This window comes from Oculina patagonica, chromosome 9 (genome assembly GCF_052425735.1).
Source record: "Oculina patagonica isolate OP01 chromosome 9, crgOcupat, whole genome shotgun sequence".
In the NCBI taxonomy this organism is placed as follows: domain Eukaryota; kingdom Metazoa; phylum Cnidaria; class Anthozoa; order Scleractinia; family Oculinidae; genus Oculina; species Oculina patagonica.
The window spans coordinates 10,110,878-10,134,794 of NC_135766.1; the positions used below are offsets into that span (position 1 = coordinate 10,110,878).

The following is a 23,917-nucleotide window of genomic DNA, read 5'->3' on the forward strand; positions in this document are numbered from 1 at the left end:
GCGAACACATCTCTAAGGAGGACAGCAGATGCTTTTTTTTTTTGCGAACTGCCACGTTTAAAACTCCTCTTACTGTCAGACTCGTTTTCAGTCCTTACTTATTTTTTTTCCTTAAAGATGATGAAAGACTGGGGAGAAACAGGAGCGACAGGGAATGAGTCTGTCGAATGCGCAAACTGAAAGTAAATCGACATATACGTTGATTTTCTAGCTGTTTGTTATTTTCTTCTGTGAGTTGTTAAGGTAACCGCTTAGTAATTGCACATCGATCATTTGTGAATGAGTCATTTATTCTTTTCTTTCTGTTTTCCGATTTCTGTCTTCCAGCATCCCTTATGTTGGAGTTCTTCTTTCGTGATGTATTTGCTTAGCCTGCCCAACGCTCGGATTAAGTACTGTTAAAGGTCATATGAACCGATTTTTCGATTTTCTTTTTTATTTTAAGGTAAATTTTCACACCAATAACGGTTAAACTTTTAAAGGGTAGTTTTGTGAATATCATAACTGTAGTAGCTTTGTCATTCGTGTTTCAAAACAGATAACACACATTTTTGTTAATTTTATTTGTATCAGCAACTACTGAGCCAAGTACAATGGAAATGAGTTATTTTATTTGTTAATATTTCACTAAAATTTTATTGAAATAGTAATACAAAGTTTTTGTACGATGACAAATATAAAACAAAAAATAATAAAATAAAATAAATATTATGGTAATTTGGAATTCCATATTGTTAAACGTGACGAAGGCTTTTTCCTTTGAAGTGTCGCAAAGATACAGTATCTGCTGCAATCTTTGTCCACACGAATGTTACGCTTCCTTCTCGGCATTATATGCGACACTAGTCTTGCCACTGAAGGTTAAGACTTCGTGCGATGAAAGCGTAGATATCGGAATATTCTTCAATCTGAAAGAAGTAAAAAACAGATGTAGGAAACAAGTATAAAACAGCCAGAAGTCACGCAAAAAGTGGGACTGGCTTGTAAACACAGATGGCTGTTTATGTGCAGAACGTATAATACGTAGTCTGTTCCAGGCGTTCGCGAAAAACGGGATAAGCGAGAAGAACGGCGAGGGGACTAAGGCGAGCCTGGAACAAGCTAATAATAAGTAGACGCATAATTACAAGTTAATCGTGCTACTAGTCTACTTTATCAGTTAGTCCATATTGTAACCTGCGATCAGGCGTTCATTTTTTGCGGCGGGAGGAGAAAAAACGCCTGACCGCAGGTTATCCATATTGTGGACATTGTAGCATGCGATGAGAAACCGTCAGATTTGCAAGTCCATAGAAATAATTTGAATACAAACTATCAATAAGCTTACAATCTTGGCTGTGGGCTTCCCGAATCCGTGTCCAGCTTTCGTGTCAATTCTGATTAGAAGCGGGTTAGTCTGCAAGGAAACGATATGAATTAATCTCACCAAGTGTTAAAAAAAAGCTTGAATCATCAAACAGAGTCGCACTTATTTCCAACTTAAAACAAATTGATTTGCTTTTGCCTTTTTCTCAATTTACCCAAACCAACTCGAACTTTTCAATAACTGGAGTTAATTTCTGGATGTGGATGTGCATTTTCTCCTTAGCTTGAAGCAGCGTGAAGATTGGAGATGCGCCTTAAAAAAAGGCCAACGAAATGCAAGCTGCGTCCAGTTGCATTGCACTGAGCCTACGTTATCAAAACCACTAAGCATATCTTTTTTTATTTTAATGCCACATTGGAAAAATGAAACTCCCGATAAGTCGACCCTTCCTTTGTTTGTTTGCTTCCTCAGACGGCTCGAAATAAATTAATTACACCTCAATCAAGCAATCAATAAATCAACCAATCAATCCGCCAGTCAATCCATCAATCAGTCAATCAACTAATCAGTCAACTAATCAATCAATCAAAAATAATCAATCAGTCAATAACAGCACCTGTTTTTCATAACTGCCAACACAATGCTGAAGCTGCGCAATATATTTCAGAGAATGAAGTGGGACAACACGATCATCATGGTCAGCAGTCAACAGCAGAAGCGATGGATATTGAGCGCCATTCTCGGGAATCTTGATGTTGTGAAGGGGAGAATATCTAAAATATAAAAATCCATCGGCAAACATTGAAACAAAAGCCAACAAACAGACCATAGACCGGTCCATTAAACCCAAAAGGAAGATTAAGAAACTAACGACAGACAGACAGGCAGACAATAACTTTACTACAGTATCAAAACTTTTACACCATTTATTTAACCGAGAGAATTCTCGCGCGCTGATTGGTCCAAAGTTATGGTCGATGCGAGTATAGACCAAGAAAGTGGCGTCAAATCACGCCACGCACACGCGCGGGCTAGAAATGTGTAAGTTTGGTTATCACGAATGAAAGCGAATTTGATCTTGTTTTGTTTGAATAAAGCCGGTACGCATTTGTTTTCCGGTTGGACTTCTACTCAGGTGATCTGTCGAAAGAAAATTAACCAGGCTTTCGATTTTTTTGTCTAACTGAAAAGAACGGTGCTAGCGAACCGGCAGCGGACTCAGCGAACTGTCGACGTTCAGTGAACGAGCGCTACCAAGATCGACCAAGATCTTCAGAAAGAGAAAATCATCTTGCTCGCTTCCAGCGATATGCACACACTCAACGAGAGAGTAAAAGGTAATTAAAATTGTTACTCTTTGAATTCTTTTTCATCTTCTTTTGCATCATTGTCGTTTTTACGAGTCAGGAATCTTTACGTTCCCCGGCAAGTTTCTTCACGGTCAGGCATCGCTTTTGATAAATACTTGTTCGAGTTTGTTATGGTATAAAACAAATCGACCACATTTTTCCATGCTCTACACTCTTATAGACCATAGAAATGACGCCATAAAATGTCCAAAACTTTGCAGTCAAACCACTCTCTTCTACTTGAGTTTTGAACATTTTCTGACGTCATTTCGAATTCTATGGTCTATTTGTCAATTATTCCACGAGCGCGCGTTGGATATGAGATGGTAGATAGCCAATAAGGCGCGTAGCGCCGAGTTGTCTATAACGATCTCATATCCAACAAGCGCGAGTGGAATAATTGTTTTATTAAAAACGCCCAAAGAATTGCAATATTTGAGCTCCCGAACTGTTTTCGTTGGCGCGCATCGGCTACCATATTTGTGGTCAATAGTATATGAGCTCACATACCATTGCCTGTTAACCAGTCAAAACGCAGGAATTGCAATATACCATTTCTAGTTTTTAATAAAAGAGTGTAGACCATGGAAAAATGTGGTCGATTTGTTAAATAACCTGGGAGAATTGGGGACACAGTATATAAATACAAAGAAATAATTAAAAACTATATGAGATGTCTAGGGACGTAGCTAGGAGTTTTCAAATGGGGGGGGGGGGGGGGTCACACTCACTATGTCTATGTTACACCCAGGGTACGTAACAGATTGTCACGTTAACATCCACGTTGTGTTTTGCTAGAAGCGAATTTTTTTGTATGAGCACTCAAGAGTCAGGGTTTTCTATGAAATTATTAAGAACAGTATTGAAATGTTTAACTGGAGGACGTGAGCGGAAAGGCACAAACATGAGTGCCAGAGACACGAACTCCCAGGTGGGGTCCGGGGGCATGCTCCCCCCGGAAATTTTTCAGAATTGGACTCTCAAAAAGGCCATTTCCTGCATTCCCTGGACCGTAATTGGTTAACCGGGAAGGTCTTTACGGCATGAAAAAATGTTCACAGCATTTGTTCGGTTTTTAGTATAGTAGATTCCAAAACAGACTCTAATTGGAAAGAGAGTGTGTTGATCCTGGATGTGAGAGATGGTTTTCTTAACTATTTAACATTAATTTAACTAGTTTTTGGCCAGTCCGAGTGAGGTATACTCTACCTTTGATTAACAAATGCAAAATCGACCAATTTGCACACTTCTAAAAATAATTATTTTGTGTATAAACTAACGGCGTTACATGTCAAACAGCTGGATGGCGGCATGCGCGAAAGAAACCCCTGAGAAGTGAGAATGGGGAAGGGACAAGGCTGCAAAATAGCTGCATAAATTGAGTATCTAGCACTGGTAAAGAAAGATTTAATACATTGATGCCATGTTTGATCTTAAGATTTGTGCGTTTTCGCCAATGTTTGTAAAGAAATCCCACAAAAGGGGGGGGGGGGTTATGGGCACCCCAGCACCCCCTTTCGCTACGCCCCTGTAGTACACAGGTTAAAAGATAAGCTAAAAGACAATGCCTTGCGCACATCTGGAAATGACTGTTCATTTCGCCTGCCTTTGCCTTATAGGAAACGTTACCGAGTTTAAAACTTACTTGATCAACCAATCAAAATCGTCCTTTTTATCGGGAGATCCAAAATCTGTTGTCCTTGGAGAAAGAAACAACAAACAAGAAAGAAAAGGAAAAAAAGAGCAAAGATTAAGTTACACAAAGAAGTCCAATTACTACCCAAGACGCTGTCTTCAGCATCAAAATTAGGTCATTTATAAACGATCTTATAACAGGCTGGTGTTAGGATTGTAGTTATAGTTGTATAAAGGCTATAATCAAGATAAAAAATAAAAACCACGAAAGACAACTTGTGACCATTTTAATTAATCGAAGACTCATTGCCCTAGACCACTGGATTACAACGCAAGAAAAAAAGCGAGTTCAAAGCACAAGAGGTTAGGAGGGGGCAAACGAAGCAAGCCGGCCAAAGAAAAACGGTACCCCACGCCCACACCCTCGCGCATTTCGTGTTGTGCTGGAGTCCAGTTCTTTCGCGATTCATTTCCTACGTACAATGATCCAAGAAAAATCCCAGAAAATAGGGGGCTGTAAGCAGTGTAGGCTGAAAGATTTAAAATAAATTAACAACGACATAAAAGCACAATTCACTTACCACGCATGGCCTATGGTAAATTTATGAAACTTCAGCATGTCCATAACACTGTGTCAAGCAATCAAATGAAATTCAAATAAGATTGTGATACTGAGAAAGATAATCTAGACAAATCTTAGACACACAACACAATGTCTGACTTACGGTACTTGTGACACAGCGCAACCAAACAGATCTGGTCGCTGATTGATGCAGGCACCCACCAAAAGGCCGCCATTGGATCCACCGCAAATGGTTATCCTGTCGATTGAACGGACACAGTGACTTCATGTAAGAACTTTGCTCTAAATGTGCCAATTGGTACCGTAAATTCACGAGTTGCGCGCTTTGGAAAAAATCGCGAAAAGTATACATTCTCGCGAAAAACGAATGCGCGAAGTTTAAGTAGTAGTATAAGCCCTGGGCTTATACAACTTCGTCAGGGGTTTTGGGTTGGCTTATAAACGGAGGGCCCTATATCCGGGAGGTCTTATAAGCGGAATTAAAAAAATGTTTCGAAACGAGCCACGGTAGTGTTGATCGAAATACGCTGTTAGTTAAAAACGTATAATAAAGCAACTTTTACCCCTGTCCAGTACTGTCATCTAGCAGAGGGGGGCTTATATCCGAGGAGGCTTATAAATGGAATTTTACGGTATACTTATAATACAAGAAAACGAGGAATTATGCTGTGGGACACGGCTTTCTTAACCACTTTCTGTCCTTGAAAATATACCTTACTGGTCCTCCTGGTCTTCTTACTGATTTGGTGAACAGTAAAGATGATTGCTACATGCAACTTTATAAGCACTTGTAGTTTACGTACGCTTTGTAAAATGAGGACATCACGGTTTGGGATATTAAGGCAATGGTAAAATCGCGAGGTTAAATCTGCTTCCACTTTCACTTTTGTACTGGAATCGCGAAAATTATTACTGGCGAAACGCAACTCCCGAATTTTCGCGAAATTAAGTACGCGCGGAAATCAGTAAGATTAAGGTAATCGTGACATATGTTGTATGTTGTTCATTGTATTTAATATGCAATACCTTTCTGGCGATGTGTATTTCTGCTGGGCAAGGTATATCGCCGCGTGCTGAAAGTCATCAAACACATTCTGTTTGTTACCAAAGCAGCCCGCTTGATGCCATGTTTCACCGTATTCACTGGCAAGAAAAACAAGAAAACAAACATAGGTAATATAATGAAAAATCGGCACACACGACGGGACTAGTTACCGGAGACTTATCTCTAGGTCCCAGGGATTTACCCCTTGTGTTGTTTACATGAGGGGATTTGTCCCAGGAATAAGTCCCTTGTAGTGTTTAAATGCGGGAACTGATTGTGACTCGCTCCGGCTGCATTGTGATTCGCTTGGGACTGTGGGGAGCAGGGATGGCTCAGTGGCGAGAGCACATGCCACCCGCCAATGTGGCCCGGAATTGGGTTGAGTTTGTTGTTGGTTCTCATCTCTGCTTCGACGGTTTTTCTCCAGGTTTGACGGCTCCCTTCCCTTAACAAAAACCAGCCAGTTCAATTCGATCCAAAATAAATGGCCTCATATTGTTTTTTGCTCTGATCTATTAATTATCAAGTTCAATCACAGCGACTTGCACAAGAGGGACAATCGAAACTTGAGGGAAACTGAAACTCCCTGTTCTCTCCGACCAAACCCTTCAACGGGGATCGATGGGAATATTGTAAGGATAAAGTTTTGACCCTACAACTTAACTCTAGTCGACAGTATAATTTATTACTACATACATGTACCACACAAGTAAATAATGCTTTTCGCGCGCGCTGATTGGTTAACTCAGAGGTGATTAGCAAAGTACTATTCACCTCCGAGCAGCTAAAAGAGAAACAAACTGCCTTCGCGCGTCGCTTTGTTTACCAAAAGTGATGTTTTGGACCGCTAGTTATTCAGCTTGTGTAGTATATACTATTAGTCAGTTTTAACTGAAGTGGGTACTCGCGCAACAGAACTTGCCCTGGGAGTTAAGACACCTTTACAGCAATGTATACGAAAAAGCTCGACTCACCCTCCACCCCTCAAGTTAGGTACAGCGATGATTCCACCGAGATGCCTCATGAACACGATTCGTGATACACTGAAGGCTGGAGTGATGGAGATATTGAATCCTCCATAACCATACAAGTACAGAGGATGGCTACCGTCTAGCGCAATACCCTGATTAACAAGAATGTTCATTTCAGGAAAAAAATGGAAAAAAAAAATGTTTTAAGAAAGTGTTGGTGGTAATGCAACATTCCATACTCTTATGGTAAAGAAAAGTAGCTGAATTTCTCGTACATTATATCTCCGAAAACGAAATTGCAGTATTCGAATGAGCGACTTTTGGTTCGAATTATCGAGAAGTTTGGAAATTTTAGGGTTTGAATCCCACTGAATTTTGATACATCTTGATAAATTCGCATAAGAACGGTCGTACACACATGTAAAAGACTGATTATTTTTAAACAATCGGAAATTTGCACTAACAATAACGAACGCATCAAATGCTGTCACGTCGAATGACGTCATACATGTAAGATACGTCATATAGCAAACAATGAGATTCCGGGAAAATCTTCATTCCAAAGTAACTAAGAAAACATCAATGCTCACCTTTTTGTGGACAATAAACATTGGTATCTTGGTTCCATCCTTACTGGGATAAAATACTTGTACAGTCTGGAACTGAGATGAGTCAAATCCTTTGACGTTCGTTTCGCGGAAAATCTACGGTGGCAAAAGTTAAGATTGAAATGATCTGTTAGGCTTTGAAAAAATATTGCAGGAAAGCAACAAACAGGAAAGAACATCAAATAAAGTAGACTTTACAACATGAACTATTAACTGTAAAACAACACTTTATATATCTAAGTATATTTGGCAGGAACTTTGGTTTTAAGAACTTGGTGACCAGTACATGAAGTCATTACACCCTACTTGATGATTTTCTTAATTCACATTACCCATTAAGCTTGATTTCCAGCTGTTCTGGGAGGAACGCGGGCTCACAAAACGGCTGGAAATCGTGCCTTAAAACCCGGCAAAACGAGGAAACATATTTCCAGAAACATGCTGGAAACATGTTTCCATAATTGTTTCCTCGTTTCGCCAAGCTTCCATGCGGCGCGGAAACACGAAATGTTTCTGCCGCGTAGCAGAAGCAAAATTGGCGCTGGAAACATTGGGGAAACATGCGCGCGCTACAAATGTTTCGAAAAACATGTTTCTCGTTTTGCCAGGCCTTAATTACCTGTCTGCAAAGCGTTGAATCGATCTTGTAAGGAGAATTTCTATGTCTATCACCCTTTATCAATACTGGCAGTCTATTATCCTTGAGCACAAAAACAGCTGAGCAGGTAGAGAATGTGCTTGGTATCCAAATACGGATATCGCACGATTCGTCCCAGGCGATTTCCTCGCACCCGTCATGCCTCTTGAGTTTGCCTTCGTTTTACAACTTCGGCATTTCTGGAGATATAGTTGACCTTCTTGGGACATTATTGGGACCTGAAATAGTGTCCCACTCCGATAAGGAGGGGTGTCCACTTATGGGAGGTTCAAACTGTATGTGTTTTTACCGTACCCAAATTCGCAAGTAGCCAATCAGAAGCCGAATCTACTGTCCTGATATCCTACGATATCAAGTCACTGACCTGATATGCCACCATATCACGGTCACTTTGAAGTAAAGAAGTGTTACTGTACGATGAATTGAAAAGAGGTTTACCAATAAAACAGAACTTGTAATTTAAATTAAGCGGTGTTTAGCGGTCGTAAAAAGAGAAAAACACGGTTCCCGCCAAAACTAAACTTGAGCGCGCTCGCCAATTTCTAAATTTTTCGCTTAATTTTGATTTTGAAAATTTAAAGAATGAAACTCTAAACAAACGAGTGAAAAATAAGGCAGAAGAAGAACTCAAGTGGTAAAAGTGTTGAAGACCTAGTCAACACAATTTGCAGTACGTACCTTGCAAGCATGGCATCAACAGAGCGATAAATATAACCGGAGTTTGGTCTCGCCATGGGTATTTTGGCTCGACTGCGTCTCGCCAAAATACGAACCATGGCTTGACCAAACCCGCCTGATATGCCGACGAAGCGTACCAAAAAGGTACGATTAGGTATAAGTATTAGGCTGGGGCTATGATTAAATGTGTCTGTAAGCGACGGTTCAACTATAAATTATTGACTTACTTAATTTTCAGTACTGGTGCATAACAAACTTAGTCAGAACAAATTGATACATACATTAAACATGTTTCTGGTCCTAACGACCAAATATGTAATTAATTCACGCGTGAATTCGAAGCCGTCTCTTGTAACGACGTATGTTACTGTCTGGCACATTGAGCAAATGATTGAGTCAGTCAAACACAAACCTTGGGTTGAAAATTCTCCTGAGTTAAATCACAGTGATAGATGATTCCTGGAGTAAGAAACGATGTAAACTGATAGAAGATCTGAAACAGGAAAAAATGTCGCTTAGGGAAATAAAACAGTAGTTTAACTTGTAGATGTCACTTTTAAATGGACAGTATTTCGGACAATGCTATTACTCAGTAATCGGCTAAACTGTAAGGATAAATAAAAGCGCTAAAAAAGGAACATGCATTCAAGTAAATCAGAAGAAACCCGGAGTCTAGAAATAATCACATAAATTTCGCTAGTGGCGAACCATTCTCGTCCCCATAGCCCTTTCGTTTCTCTTAGCCGGCTAGGCCTTGGCACGAGGAAACAAATGGCTCTGGGGACACAGGATTTCCAGTCCTAGATTCTAGGACTTCCGGTCTTCATGTATGCAGTCATGACGTTTCAAAAGAATTTATGAGAGAGTCGTTACGTTTTCGACTTCCGTTTAGGAATTCTTTGTTCCAAACAGCCAATCAAAAAAATCGAATTAATTCAAAAATCCTATGTCCCCAGAGCCCTCCGTTTTCTCGTGCCAAGCCGGCTAAGAGAAACGAAAGGGCTATGGGGACGAGAATGGTGGCGAACGCTCTTAGCAAAATCCATTTCAAGACAAGGGGGAGTGCTGTCATTTTTTTTTTTTTTTTTTTTTTTTTTTTTTGCAACGTCTTCCAATGCTATCAGGAAAGCAACGTGTTGACCCCGGAGCTTTCCCTTGAGCTGCACAACTTATTTCACCAATCCCGACACCTGAGGTAGGCACCTGCTGTGTGCTTGTGACAGGGTTGGTGGTGCAAGCAAACGTAGCAGCAGGAGAGGACTGGGATTGTGGGGCAGAGCTTAGTTTTTGATGGAAATTTGCGTTTTAAATTCAAATTACAGAATTGTACCTAATGTGCAAGCAAGGTAGAGCTACATGTAACACTCTGTGTGAATAAACAAAGGTTTGTGCAGACTATTTACCTCAGAATCCTTCTTCCGCCCTGAATAGCCAATGATACTGCCGATATCAAGGGGAAATGTCATGAGTCTTTCTCCTGCCAGATTGTGAAGCTGAAGCACGCTCTGCAAGCAGAACCCACACGAAATAAGTAGAACAATTACTCTAAACTTTAAGCCTGCATGTCAACACACAAGTTCGCTTATACAGGCGGCCTTCATACATTTTATCAGTGTTTATGCAGTAATGTATCAGTCAATTCCAAGCGAGAACATGCCCCCCCCCCCCCCCCAAGGGCAAACCCCCACGCATTTGACTTTTCATAATGTCTGATCAAATTCCCCAGTTGCACGGTCAAATGCCCCACCAGTCTAAAATGTCATTGTGAGTTGGGTTTTCTCGTTAACACTTACTGTACATTAACGTCACCAAATTGACTAAATTCACGCGCTTGAGCTTGCTCAGGCAGTAGTGGGTTTTATAGTTTATGACAAAATTTGTCGACGGTCAAATGCCCGACAATCCGAGCTTCTGTTCGATCAAATTCCCCACTATCTGGGCCTCAGTAGCGATCAAATGTCCGGGGGTTGCCCGGGGGGGGGGGGGGGGTGGTCTCGCGTGGTATTGACTGATATATGTGTTGTCAAACTCACCAGTGACCTTGTTAAGCAAAGAACGTCGAAACAATAGTAGAGCACGTACATTAACAAAAGACAAGATTTCCTTGTTAATAGTGAGTTCATTAACACTTGAACTATTGTTCGTTTTCTTCGTCACCCTTTGCTCTCAATTCACGTTAATCGATTGGCTTATTTTGTGGCAATTGGCCCTGTTTGAGCAGTCGAAATGTAACAGCTATAATCTATCAAGCTTTCTCACCTTGACATCATGTAGATAACAGAGAACCAACAAGTTTTGTTTGACACAGGCAACCCACTCTAAAACATCTTTCTCATCTTCTTCAACTAGAGTGCTCCAGTGTTCCTATTACAAAACAAAAATTGTAGCAACACAGTTTACATATATACTATATACAAGGCTAAAAAGATTTTGCTAAAGAGCGTTCGCCACCATTCTCGTCCCCATAGCCCTTACATGTAAACTAAAACCCCATTTACACCAAAGCTAAAACACTTTTAAAAGGTGTTTTGTTAAACACGGTAAAAATTTGTTTTCTTTGCCAAAGCTGCTTTGAACTGATTTTTGTCTACTTCTTATTTTCGTTTTTTTTTTTCGTCTGAAGTCGGCATCTTAAAGCGTCTCTCCCCAGTCTCACTCCCAGTTTTGACACTGGCACAAGACCTCTCGCTCTCGTTCGAAGACCAAGCGCGTTCGCAAATGATACGACTGTTTTGCAGTCTAACTTCAAATTGTGTTAAACTTAGTCTTTCAGTTTTCTGTTCCTGATTTTCATTTTGTTAACCTGGTTTGAATGAGGTATGAGGAACTGTTTACATGGCTGCGCAGTTTCATTTGTAACCGCGTCTCTTTTGATGCGGTTACGATTTTCGTTTGCATGGCGCTGATCGAGACTGTTTTGAAATCGGGGGTCGTTCTGAACACGCTGTCAAAAGTGCAGTGTTTTTAACGATATGGTTTCACTGGTCATGTAAACAGGAAAACCACATCGTTTTGAAAATGGTTGGGTATTTTGCGCGACATTGACTGGCTCGCCAAGTCCCAAGAGTAACTGTAAACATAGTGTACCTCGCACGGAGTGCAGTACTGCTTATACAATAGGGTTAGATAGGTTCCGTGTAAACACGGTTAAAACCATGTCGCTTCCAACGCGGTTTCGAGGTAGTGAAACCTTGTTGATTAGAAACCACATAGTGCAAATTAAATATTTTTTTGTCGCTGGAAGCTCTGTAGACTTACCATTTCCGGTTTTGAAAAGTCAATATTGATTAACTTGTACCTAGGAGCTTTTAAGTTTGTCTTGAAAGTAAAGAGTGTTCCCTCATTGGTAATGTACTGGAGAGAGAGTAAACAAAATAATACATTACATCCTTTAATTCCATTAAAACTGGTAAAGCATGGCAACATGTAAAAGCATTACTTCTGGGTAAAAACAACTACACTGCGAGCGATGGCAAATCAGTTGGTATCAAATTATCATTGAAGAGTTGTAAGGAGCCTTTTTTTTTATATATATGTACAGTAGAACCCCGGTAACTAGAACTCTGAAGGCCGGGAAACAAAAAACAGTTCGGTTCGTTGAATATTCAATTTTCCAAGTTAATAATTGATAGTTAATCGATTTTTCAGCACTTCAGTACACAGTACAGTGCAAATTAAACTTATCTCGACAGAAACTCTCAAACGATCATACATTTTTATGATATGAGAGTGGAAAGTGACTGTCAGATACGTGATCTATGTGTTGCTCAAATTAAAATCAATTCGCTGTAGTGTCGACAAACAGAGAAAAAGAGCTAATGGGATATTTCAATGGGCATCCGTGGCGAGCTGCAAGAACCAGAATTCGAGTTATCGGGGTAAATTTGACCCAAATTTTGATCAAGGGAAACGAAATTTAGTTCGAGTTAGCGTGGTTTTCGAGTTATCCGAGTCCGAGTTAACCAAGTAAATATGACTGATCATGAAAAGTGGGGTCAAATCCAAGGGAAATGGAAGTTTGTTCGCGTTAGCGGGGTTGTTCGAGTTACGGGGGTTCTAACCATACATTATTAGGATTAACTTTTGTGATAGGTTACTGAGAGAGTAAATAATAACAAAAGAGACTTTATCTAGTCAATTATTATTGATAATGATCTTCTGTTAATTACCTCGTATTCAGCATCAAAGTTGTCCACCACTTTCTCAAAGGGAAGTAAACCTAAACAGTTAATTGCAACACGCATTGATCAGAGTCTTGATAAGGTAATTCAAGGCAAAATTTAAGCTAATTTAAGTCTGAATCTGGGCCTGGTAGCACATCTGTCATCAGGCCAGGCTTATTCACGTTTTGTAGCTACATGTACATTAAGTGACTACTGAGGGATATTTCTACCCCAGAGGGGGTACTCGGGATTTCAAGTGATGGGGATGATCAAGACCCCAAAAATCCCTAGGGCTTCCACTAAAACCCCAAAAAAATTCATTAACCAAAAATTAACCCCAAAGAAATCAACAGCAAAACATGTTTGTTTGTACTTTACATGTATTTGCAGAACTACGCAGCCAATAAGCACTAACACAAATCTTAAGATCATTCAATACCCAAAAAATCCCTTCTTTAATCAAATATATATACTTGCCAAATTTTTCTACCCCCAAAACTCCCGGAACCGAAACTTTCAACCCCCCAAAAATCCTTCTATCATCCCCGTCACTTGAAATCCTGAGTACCCCTTCTGCGATTTCTACTGCACCTGGGTGGGATGCTAGTCCATCGCAGGGCTACCCCCAGCATTATTTTTGCTGGTACCCTTTAAACACATGTATACACCTGGGTTAAAAGAGACACAGTGAGAGTGAAGTGACTTGCCTAAGAACACAACACATGCAGTGACCATGGTCAGCGCTTGAACCTGGATCGTCAATCCAGTGTCCAGTACACTAACCATTGGGCCGCCGAACCTATTGACTCAGAAACTAAGAACAAAGATAAAATTTGTACATAATTTGTACAGTACATTTGCTATGTTCTATTATCTCTTTGAATACAAGCATAGCTCAGTTACAACAATGATGGAATTGTACTGACCTGTTATTCCCTCCTTGTGGTTTTCAAGATCACAGTAGAAAAGTCTATTCATGGGGGCACAGCCCTCATGAGGAGTCAAAATTAAATAACGTCCACAATCGCTAACTTCAGCACCTCTGCAAGAAAACAAAAATACTTTTCACAAAATATTATCCCACAATTTATTCAATATATACCAGCTAAATAACTGCCATAGACCTCATATACAAGTACTGTCACAGACAGGTTTTTGTGAGTCTTTTCATCTCATTGCCGCCAACAAGTGGAAATCAGTCAGTATGTGCAAGCTAAAGACACTGGCCTAGGTGAAAATTAACATTGTAAAAAGTGCAACACGTACATGTCATAAGTTTGTTTGAAGGTGCCAATTTCCTTTAATGTCAAGAAGTAAATTGGAATTGTGACTCACATACTCCACTTGGGATGCTCAGGAAATTCACAACAAAGAACATCTTCTGATTGGTCTGTTCCAAGTACATGGTAATAAAGCTGTCACAAAAAAATGATTTCAGAAAAATAATTAAAAGTAATTATAAGTAAAAGACAAAAAATCAATACCATGTTGACCAATTAAAAATTATTACATAAAATATATTAAATAAATCAATTAATCAATAAGTATTATTTTAGCAAGTAAGCAAGCAAGGCCCGAGTGAGGGATTAATAAGGGGAAAAGAGTGAGTGATAAAAATAAGTAAAATTAATAAACATTAATTACACAAACAAAGTAGGAATGACATGCATGAAGGGGGACCCTACTTATAATAATAAACATTTGAGTTCAGCTTCACCATGCAGTAGACAACATGAAAAACCCTTTATAAAAAAATAAGGTTTATTAAATTGGCAGTTTCGGCCAAGCACCGGTATTTAACATGATACAGAGCTGATCAACAGTTTTTAAAGATACATCGCATGTACTTATGACAGAGGTCAGAAAAAAAAACCTGCTAGGAAAAAAAATGGTGCGAAACACTCAGCAGGAAATCTGGTTAGGAACCATGGCTCAAGCTCCAGGTAGCCCATCCTACGAAGCTTGCTACACAGTTCAGAACATCCAGCCTGTATGCATTGAGTAAAATAAAGGTCCCACTTAACACGAAAAACTAAAAAATGTAAGTAAAAATGAGGTGCTAGCCTAGAATAATATATTCATCTCTTATATAGCCCTTCCTTATGCACTTGCTCCCTTTAACTGGGCTAGCGCCACGCTGCTCTCATGCCACAATAATATTGCATGGCTGGCTAATTCTCATTCACTCAAATGCCAGAAATTTCCATTTTATTTAATATATAAACTACCTTTTGATTGAGGTTTAGGTCAGTCACTGTTCCATCTGCTTTGGAATTAGTAGGATAACGCTTTTGGAGAGAAGTAATAAACATGCACATTAACACTTTGCTTTACAATAAAAATTTAATCAAGTATCAATTTAAAAAAAAGCCTTAGCAGCTGTGGGAACTGGCAGTTAGCTTTTCCATTCTGTTGGCCATGGCTTGATTGTCCTCATTATTTCATTATCATGAGCAACATACTCTTCACTTTTAAACCACCAGGATCGAACACTTTAATTAAGTTTAACTTGATTTAGAAATGCAGTAAGACTTAGGGCCCATAAATAATTTACATGGAAAGAGGACATGTTATTAAAAAAATTGAATGATCCTAGTGCTAGAATCGCCCTAGTACTAGGATCATCTGAGCGTCATATGATGTATGTTTTCAGCTTTTAGTTTACACTGCAAAAGGGTTGCATTTGGCCCTAATGCTAGGTTGATCCTAGCACTAGGATAATCCTAGTGCTAAGATCATCCTCTTTCTATGGAAATGGGCCCTAAGTAACTGGATGTATATAGTCACAAGTTTTTGTTTTGTTTTGTATTTTGTATATAGTATTATTATAATCACTTGCTAAATGAATACTTAACATGTAGACAACCTTCAACTTACATTGTAGAACAACCCTTTATTATCATGTGTCCATGCCATGCTGGTAAACTTTGCATTCTCTAGAGAGTCTGGCAACTGTACCTTGCCATCCACCCTCATAAACTGAAAATTAAAAAATAGCTAATCTATGGCAATGCATAATTCTAATTGGAATAAAAACTACTGTCATGGAAGATTGATATCGGATGGCAAAAAAGTGAGTCAGATTTCTATAATATATAAGATACGATGTATCTTTACACTAGGGTTGTCACAAAAGGGCAAGGCAGCGAGCCGTGTGATCCATTCCAGTAAGCCTAAAAAGCACTTTGGTCAGCCTATGTTGCACTCTGGTTAGCCTAAATAGAACTCCTGATTGCCTACAGTTAGCTTAGGTGGCTTGCGGTTAGCCTATTTGGAGTAGGGATTTCTGTCTTGCTGCCTTGCCTCGCATGCCTCACTGCCTTGCCTCGCACGACTGACATGCCTCGCTACCTCGCACATTATTTTGTAAGACTGAAACACTACAGGAATGGTTGGAAACTCCTCCCTTAACTGACAGTGCATGTGTGTCAATACATATAGAGCGGTTTTCACTTGAGTGTCGAAAGTAATTTGCGTTTGCTTTGGTTTTGCGTTCACTACGCTTAGTGATTGGTTTAAAAATTTCGCGCCACTTTCTCGGCCAATCAGGAGTAAAACCAAAACCAATCGTGACTCGCTCGCGCACGTTTTCCCGCGCTTCGTGCCCACTACATGTATTTGCTTCCAGTTTTGATTGGTTCACTGGATTGTCTGTGTCCTTTGTGATTGGCCAGAGTAATTACTTTGGTTTTGGTTTTATGACACTCAATTGAAAACTGCTCTATAGTGTAATTAGTGTCTAACTATTAAAAGTTTGTATTTTGAGGTCTTTGACAACAATTTACCTTTATTGTGACCCAGTCAGAGCCTTTGTTTGACAGGGAATAAGCAAAGAGCTCTCCATCTTCAGAGAAAGCTCGTCCCACCAGTGCCACAGTTCCATCTTCAGACAGCTTGTTAGGATCAAGAAATACTTGAGGCTCACTGTTCAGTGAGTCTTGGACGTACATAACACTTTGAGGGAGAAATAAATTATCGGTATGCACACATTTTTTCCACATTAAATATGAGTCATTTTTTGAATTTTGACTTGTCAGCAAGGTTTCAGATATTGTGTTGCCCAAGAAAACATCCATACCCCCACCATAAAAGGTTTTTTGCTTTTAACTCCCATGCATCGGGTCCTTAAACAACCCTCATACTTTCTTTTAAAATATTTCGCTTTTAAGGCCCCTCAGAATTTCCAATGGATATGGATATTATCTGGAACCACATATAACAATTGTAAACAATATAGCCAGGGCTCAAGACTAACTTTTTAATTCACTGGTTTATTGGCTAGTGACATGTCAGATTGTACTAGCCAAGAGTAATTTTTCACTAGTCAGATATATTGATTTCTATCAAAAACTGTTGACTTTTCCGAGTTATTCACTAGCCCAATGGCTAGTAGGAATGCTAAACCTGGTAGCCAAAACCAAAATTTTAGTAGTCCTTGGCTAGTTGGCTACCGTTAGTCTCGAGCCCTGATAGCATCATAGTTAGTAGAGGGGTCCCCTCTTCTATGTTAGCATCATCATGGTTATTTTGTAATTATTAAGTAAAATTACATTATAATTTGCAAATCTGCTTCACACAATGATATTGAGTTAGTCAGACCGTTTGAAGTTGTTTCCAACTTGTTCTAAAATATGTGTCAAGCTATGAGAATTAATCAATTAACATGACTCTACCTACAATTAAATGTTTTATTTCTTAACTGTAAACAGAATCCCAGCGTGTGACTACCTTTGATTTTGTAGCCCAGAGTTGTGGAAGTAGAAGTACTTTGATCCTCTTTTAAATGGGCAGCCATATTTTGGATAGTCCCAGAGCTCTGTGAGCCTGTGATATATACGAACATAATCAAATAAGCTTATAGTGATGAAAAAAAGTAAGTGAATGTTTGATTTTATCCATGACATACTATATCCATTGATTAAGTGTCACTCACAACTTCAGGCTGGGCAAATTTTATGGTTCTCAAAAATACGACACTTTCCAGCAGTAAAATAGCCTAAAACATTTGGGCAGCTCAGCTGCGAAAAGACACTTAAATACAATTTGTACACACTTTCTGGTTTCAATCTTGCTGTGGACACTCACCAAATTTTACCTCCCTCCTCCTTTTCTAGGTGATTCAATCAGGACCATTCCATTTTATATCCACCCCTCCCCCCCCCCATTGATGAGGTAAGTCAAAATTTACCCGTTAGAAAAAAAAGATCAAAGTGCCAATATAATGCGAACCCTTCAGAAATAAACCGAAATTTCAAAACCCTTTCAGAAAAAAAGGCAACTTTTCCCTAACCCCTTCAGAAATATTCGAAAGATCTAAGGATGCTGACAGGGCTACCCCCTCAGAAACGACTTTTAAAGCCCCTTCAGAAAATCTCATCTATAGGGATGTACATAAGCTTATGTACATATAAAATAGAATGGCCCTCATACAATGCAATTCTAGGTATGTACAAATGTACAAATGATTGCAAAAAATAATAAATAAATCTTGATGTAATAAAGATACATTTGGAATGTGGTTTACTGTTAATTTCTCAGAGAAGGCAATTGCAGAATATCAGCAAATCTTGCAGTGTCATTTCCACGTGTAACGCTTCTAACAACACAGGTAACCAAAGCGTACTATGAGAGTTTGTATGGATGTACAATAAGAGCTTGTATGGATTTGAAATAAAGTTGAGAAAAATATCCCTTTTTACCGGTGAAAAGTTATAATGAAACTTTAAACCTTACCTGGTGTCACGTTTTTGTATTTCTAGTGCTTTAGAAAGTCATACGCGCGATTTTCGTCTTAACCGTCTGTTGCGTACTAAAAGAAAGACAAGGTAGGAAAGCAAATTCGAAAGGCGAACGCAGGCCTCTTCGAAAAACTCGCTAAAAGTACCTCAAAACCAGACCTAACTCGATCTTTTCCCTTCACGATCCAAGAGCGATAATTATTCCATCTTTCTATGTAATTGAATTGCATTCAAGTTGAAGTTTGGAGCCAAGAACTTCATTTGAATTCACAACTTCGGCACAAATCGGGCGCCATTTCGGCCGTGAAATTCAAATGCGAGCACCTAGCTAACGGTCGAGCCTAGGGCGAGTACAAAATCCACCCCATCCGGGGGAGACAGAGGAGATCTCTTGTAAGCACCATCTCATACTCACTACAACCACTATAAGTTAATTTTTGTAACGGCGGGTAAACCCAAACGTCAGCAACCCATTCAATCAACATTCAAATCTGTGCACCGTTCCGAACGTTACAAAAATTAACTTATAGTGGCTGTAGTGAGTATGAGATGGTGCTTACAAGAGATCTCCTCTGTCTCCCCCGGATGGGGTGGATTTTGTACTCGCCCTAGGCTCGACCGTTAGCTAGGTGCTCGCATTTGAATTTCACGGCCGTAATGGCGCCCGATTTGTGCCGAAGTTGTGAATTCAAATGAAGTTCTTGGCTCCAAACTTCAACTTGAATGCAATTCAATTACATAGAAAGATGGAATAATTATCGCTCTTGGATCGTGAAGGGAAAAGATCGAGTTAGGTCTGGTTTTGAGGTACTTTTAGCGAGTTTTTCGAAGAGGCCTGCGTTCGCCTTTCGAATTTGCTTTCCTACCTTTCTTTTAGTACGCAACAGACGGTTAAGACACAGGTAACCAAAGCGTACTATGAGAGTTTGTATGGATGTACTAAGAAGGCTTGTATGGATTTGAAATAAAGATGAGAAAAATATATCTTTTTACCGGCGAAAAGTTATAATGAAACTTTAAACCTTACCTGGTGTCACGTTTTTGTATTTCTAGTGCTTTAGAAAGTCATACGCGCGATTTTCGTCTTAACCGTCTGTTGCGTACTAAAAGAAAGACAAGGAAGGAAAGCAAATTCGAAAGGCGAACGCAGGCCTCTTCAAAAAACTCGCTAAAGAAGCTCAAAACCAGACGTAGCTTGATCTTTCTACTTCACGATCCAAGAGCGATAAATATTCCATCTTTCTGTGTAATTGAATTGCATTCAAGTCGAAGTTTGGAGCTAAGAACTTCATTTGAATTCACAACTTCGGCACAAATCGGTCGCCATTACGGCCGTGAAATTCAAATGCGAGCACCTAGCTAACGGTCGAGCCTAGGGCGAGTACAAAATCCACCCCATCCGGGGGAGACAGAGAAGACCTCTTGTAAGCACCATCTCATGCTCACTACAACCACTATAAGTTAATTTTTGTAACGGCGGGTAAACCCAAACGTCAGCAACCCATTCAATCAACATTCAAATCTGTGCACCGTTCCGAACGTTACAAAAATTAACTTATAGTGGCTGTAGTGAGTATGAGATGGTGCTTACAAGAGATCTCCTCTGTCTCCACCGGATGGGGTGGATTTTGTACTCGCCCTAGGCTCGACCGTTAGCTAGGTGCTCGCATTTGAATTTCACGGCCGTAATGGCGCCCGATTTGTGCCGAAGTTGTGAATTCAAATGAAGTTCTTGGCTCCAAACTTCAACTTGAATGCAATTCAATTACATAGAAAGATGGAATAATTATCGCTCTTGGATCGTGAAGGGAAAAGATCGAGTAAGGTCTGGTTTTGAGGTACTTTTAGCGAGTTTTTCGAAGAGGCCTGCGTTCGCCTTTCGAATTTGCTTTCCTACCTTGTCTTTCTTTTAGTACGCAACAGACGGTTAAGACGAAAATCGCGCGTATGACTTTCTAAAGCACTTGAAATACAAAAACGTGACACCAGGTAAGGTTTAAAGTTTCATTATAACTTTTCACCGGTAAAAAGATATATTTTTTCTCATCTTTATTTCAAATCCATACAAGCCTTCTTAGTACCATAGTTAGTACATCCATACAAACTCTCATAGTACGCTTTGGTTACCTGTGGTTAAGACGAAAATCGCGCGTATGACTTTCTAAAGCACTAGAAATACAAAAACGTGACACCAGGTAAGGTTTAAAGTTTCATTATAACTTTTCACCGGTAAAAAGGGATATTTTTCTCAACTTTATTTCAAATCCATACAAGCTCTTATTGTACATCCATACAAACTCTCATAGTACGCTTTGGTTACCTGTGCTAACAAGACAACAATTCAAACAATAGGCACTATTGTTCATTGATTTACCGCTGTTGGTTGAAAATTCGTTTATCAAATCTGACTTACTGACAAGAGGCGAAAGACTCTGTAAGCTGGTTTGTTGGGGTTTTCAAATTAAAATAAAGTTATTTTATTTAACCAAACCAAAAAAGCAGCGACTGCGATGTAAAAAGTCGGTGCGTGACGGTGTGGTCTTACCTTGTCTTGAAGTTTTCTCTCGCGTCACAGTCAGCTAAGTAGGGCATCGTGATGGCATTTTGTTGATCTACAAAAGCTTTGGTTTCTTCTGAGTCCGGATCTTCAAGCCACATATAAGGATCGGAAATGTTCGTGCCATGATAGTCAGTTATAGCACTTTCATCTCGACGAACATTCGGATAAGAAAAGCCGGGCGCCATTTTGGATCTTGTCCTTGACCGCGCAGGATTGGGCCGACCGGGAAAGACTGGATATGAATGACATCATTTGTTTCGTTTTAACTGTGCTAAAAATAACCTTGCGTTCGGACTCACCTGATATCGCTGTTGTTGATTGGGGAATCGGGAATAAAAGAAACAAACAGTCAATTTGATTGGCACAACAAACATTTGTAAAGCTCTGATTAACAATTGTTGTCAACTTATATTCAGCCCCACGCTTACAGTCAGCAAAAAATCCGTTGATTATTCATAGCCAATCTTTTAAAAACCGTGACCTGAGATGTAAAATATCTACAAGATGTTTCGGGCCATGATTTCACTTACTCTAAATATTTTTATTTTGAAAGGTCAGCAAAAACGGCTTTCATATTTGAAAAGGGAAAATTTAACACTCGTTCCAATTATGATTATTTTAGCAGACAGCCACCGAAAGTTCCTGTATGAATCTTGTTTTTTTCGTATTATTATTTTCTTTCTTTCTTTTTTCATTAGTTTCTCATTTTCAATTCATTTTTTCAGTGTTTTAAAAAGCCGGGGAATGCCCCTGTGGTGAAATAAAATTACTTGCATGCATAGAGCACGTGTCGAATACAAGAAACGCTGTCGCAAGCTTTTTCTTTACACTTCAGTGGAATTCTGAGCCGGAGTGCAACGGACGGAGCTAGCTGAGTAAAAACCTCGTCACTTTCTTCTTTCAATCTGAAGCTGACGACAGAGGAGTATTTGAGGTGTAGAAGTAAGTTCCTTTTCTTCTTTTGTTTACTTTATTTTTCTTTTTTTTCGGGGGGGGGGGGGGGTTCTTTTTTAATTTGTGTTTACTTTATGCAGCGCGTTCAATTCATGTGCAACATATATATGAACAAGCCGCAAATTACAAGGATATCTAAAGCTGCGCCAGTGGACAAAATTAACATGTGCTGCAAAACCGATTTCGGGAGCGTAGTTTCCCATACTCTGCAAGGCTACCAGGATCACCAGCAAAGCAAAAACTTGAAGGCAAAAATTGTCGTCACGCACTCTCTTCTACTGCGTGGTAAAGGTCTGCAAGCATTTAGTTCTCCATAATAATATCCTTTAAGTCGCATAGTAGCTCAGGTACAAAACTCGGGTGCTTTTGAAGGCAAAATTCAAATAACTCTGTGAGATGTTAAGTTAAAAAACTTATTGCGGCCTTAATCGCATATTTACGAATATAAATTCCGCCCGGGGATTTTAAACCGGAAGTGGGTCACGCTTTGTCACGCTGAAGGGATCTGACAACGTATTCCCAAAATATCGATTGCTAATACAAATTCTTGCACGATTCCAAACTACCCGTAGGCTAATTGTCAGTTGAAAAAGCAACAAGCATCGACCTGATGTCTTTCGAGCGTGCTTAAGGGTCAATCACTAAAAGTCATATGAGTAATTGAAACACTGCAAAGTTTCTTCAACCTTATTATTCTTATTAGACTAATTGTATTTTTTAACATACAGTTCATGAACAGGCATTTATAAATAGGAGTACTTACAGTTTCTTAACCTGACTACAGATATCAGGGCGGCCAAATATTTGAAAACTGAAAACGCCATTTTCTGGAATTGTCGCGTCATTCGTCAAAGTTTGTCCCATAGTATGTCGGCAAATTAAAAAAAAAAAAACGCGTGGGATGTTATAACTTGCTATTGACTAACCCACAACTAGAACGTAATGCATGAATGGATTTTTTTTTAGACGTTTAAAAACGCCTGATGCTGAAGGTCGCCTGACCTTTGCAAACAGGAAGCACTTTTATGTTTAATTTCTGTTTTTGGCACATAACTGGAGTGCTGAGGGCTGAGATCACTACTCTTTTCTGGCTGTCTGCAAACGGTGCAGAGGAATAGAGTACCATTGGGTGATGTGGCATCGTTTAGAAGTATGCCATTCAACTACATTGCATACAGATAGGTGTATGCATAAAAATAAAATCGACATCTTAAAAACTTCAAAAGCTCGAACAGTTTTCAAAACAAAAATTTGGTGAAGGGTGCTTTCGTTATAGTTAATGGATACGACAACTAAACCTCGTTTTATACACTGATGAACAACGACCAATTGGTCGTTTGGACTCGCTCTCTTCATATAGTTTTTACTTTCTTGACAACTGTCGATACTGTGCGACAACTTAAAATACGTGACGTGGTGTGGTGGCTGAAGCAAAAGAAAATTAAATCATATAGTGGAATTCTCGAACCTCTGAGGGAAACCAAAAATCCTTCGAGAATTCTCAATCAGATTCGAAGGTAAAATTACATCGTTCAACTTAGTGAAAGGAAACCGTTACGTTTTTTCTTATAGCTTGTGATGACTCGGCCGGTGGGTTGCATTTTGATAGAGAGTCAGAATTATTTCATCCTTCATCATATAAATTGAAAGGGATAAGAACTAGTTAGTG

The 23,917-nt window shown here is 39.5% G+C and overlaps 1 protein-coding gene across 1 annotated transcript; it reads right to left on the reverse strand.

Moving 5' to 3' along the window:
• Positions 1–544: 544 nt before the first annotated feature.
• LOC144665685 (prolyl endopeptidase-like) lies at positions 545–21,513 on the reverse strand. Its single transcript, XM_078526972.1, has 21 exons — positions 21,280–21,513; positions 17,725–17,820; positions 16,782–16,950; positions 15,874–15,975; positions 15,225–15,284; positions 14,332–14,411; positions 13,923–14,038; positions 13,003–13,052; positions 12,092–12,187; positions 11,093–11,197; positions 10,237–10,338; positions 9,246–9,326; positions 7,480–7,593; positions 6,893–7,041; positions 5,900–6,016; positions 5,016–5,111; positions 4,872–4,919; positions 4,301–4,354; positions 1,923–2,079; positions 1,328–1,396; positions 545–908 (listed from the first exon to the last, which is right to left on the reverse strand). Exons 1-21 carry the CDS (start codon positions 21,477–21,479, stop codon positions 843–845), a joined length of 2,127 nt encoding a protein of 708 aa, XP_078383098.1. The 5' UTR covers positions 21,480–21,513; the 3' UTR covers positions 545–842.
• Between the last annotated feature and the right edge of the window lie 2,404 nt (positions 21,514–23,917).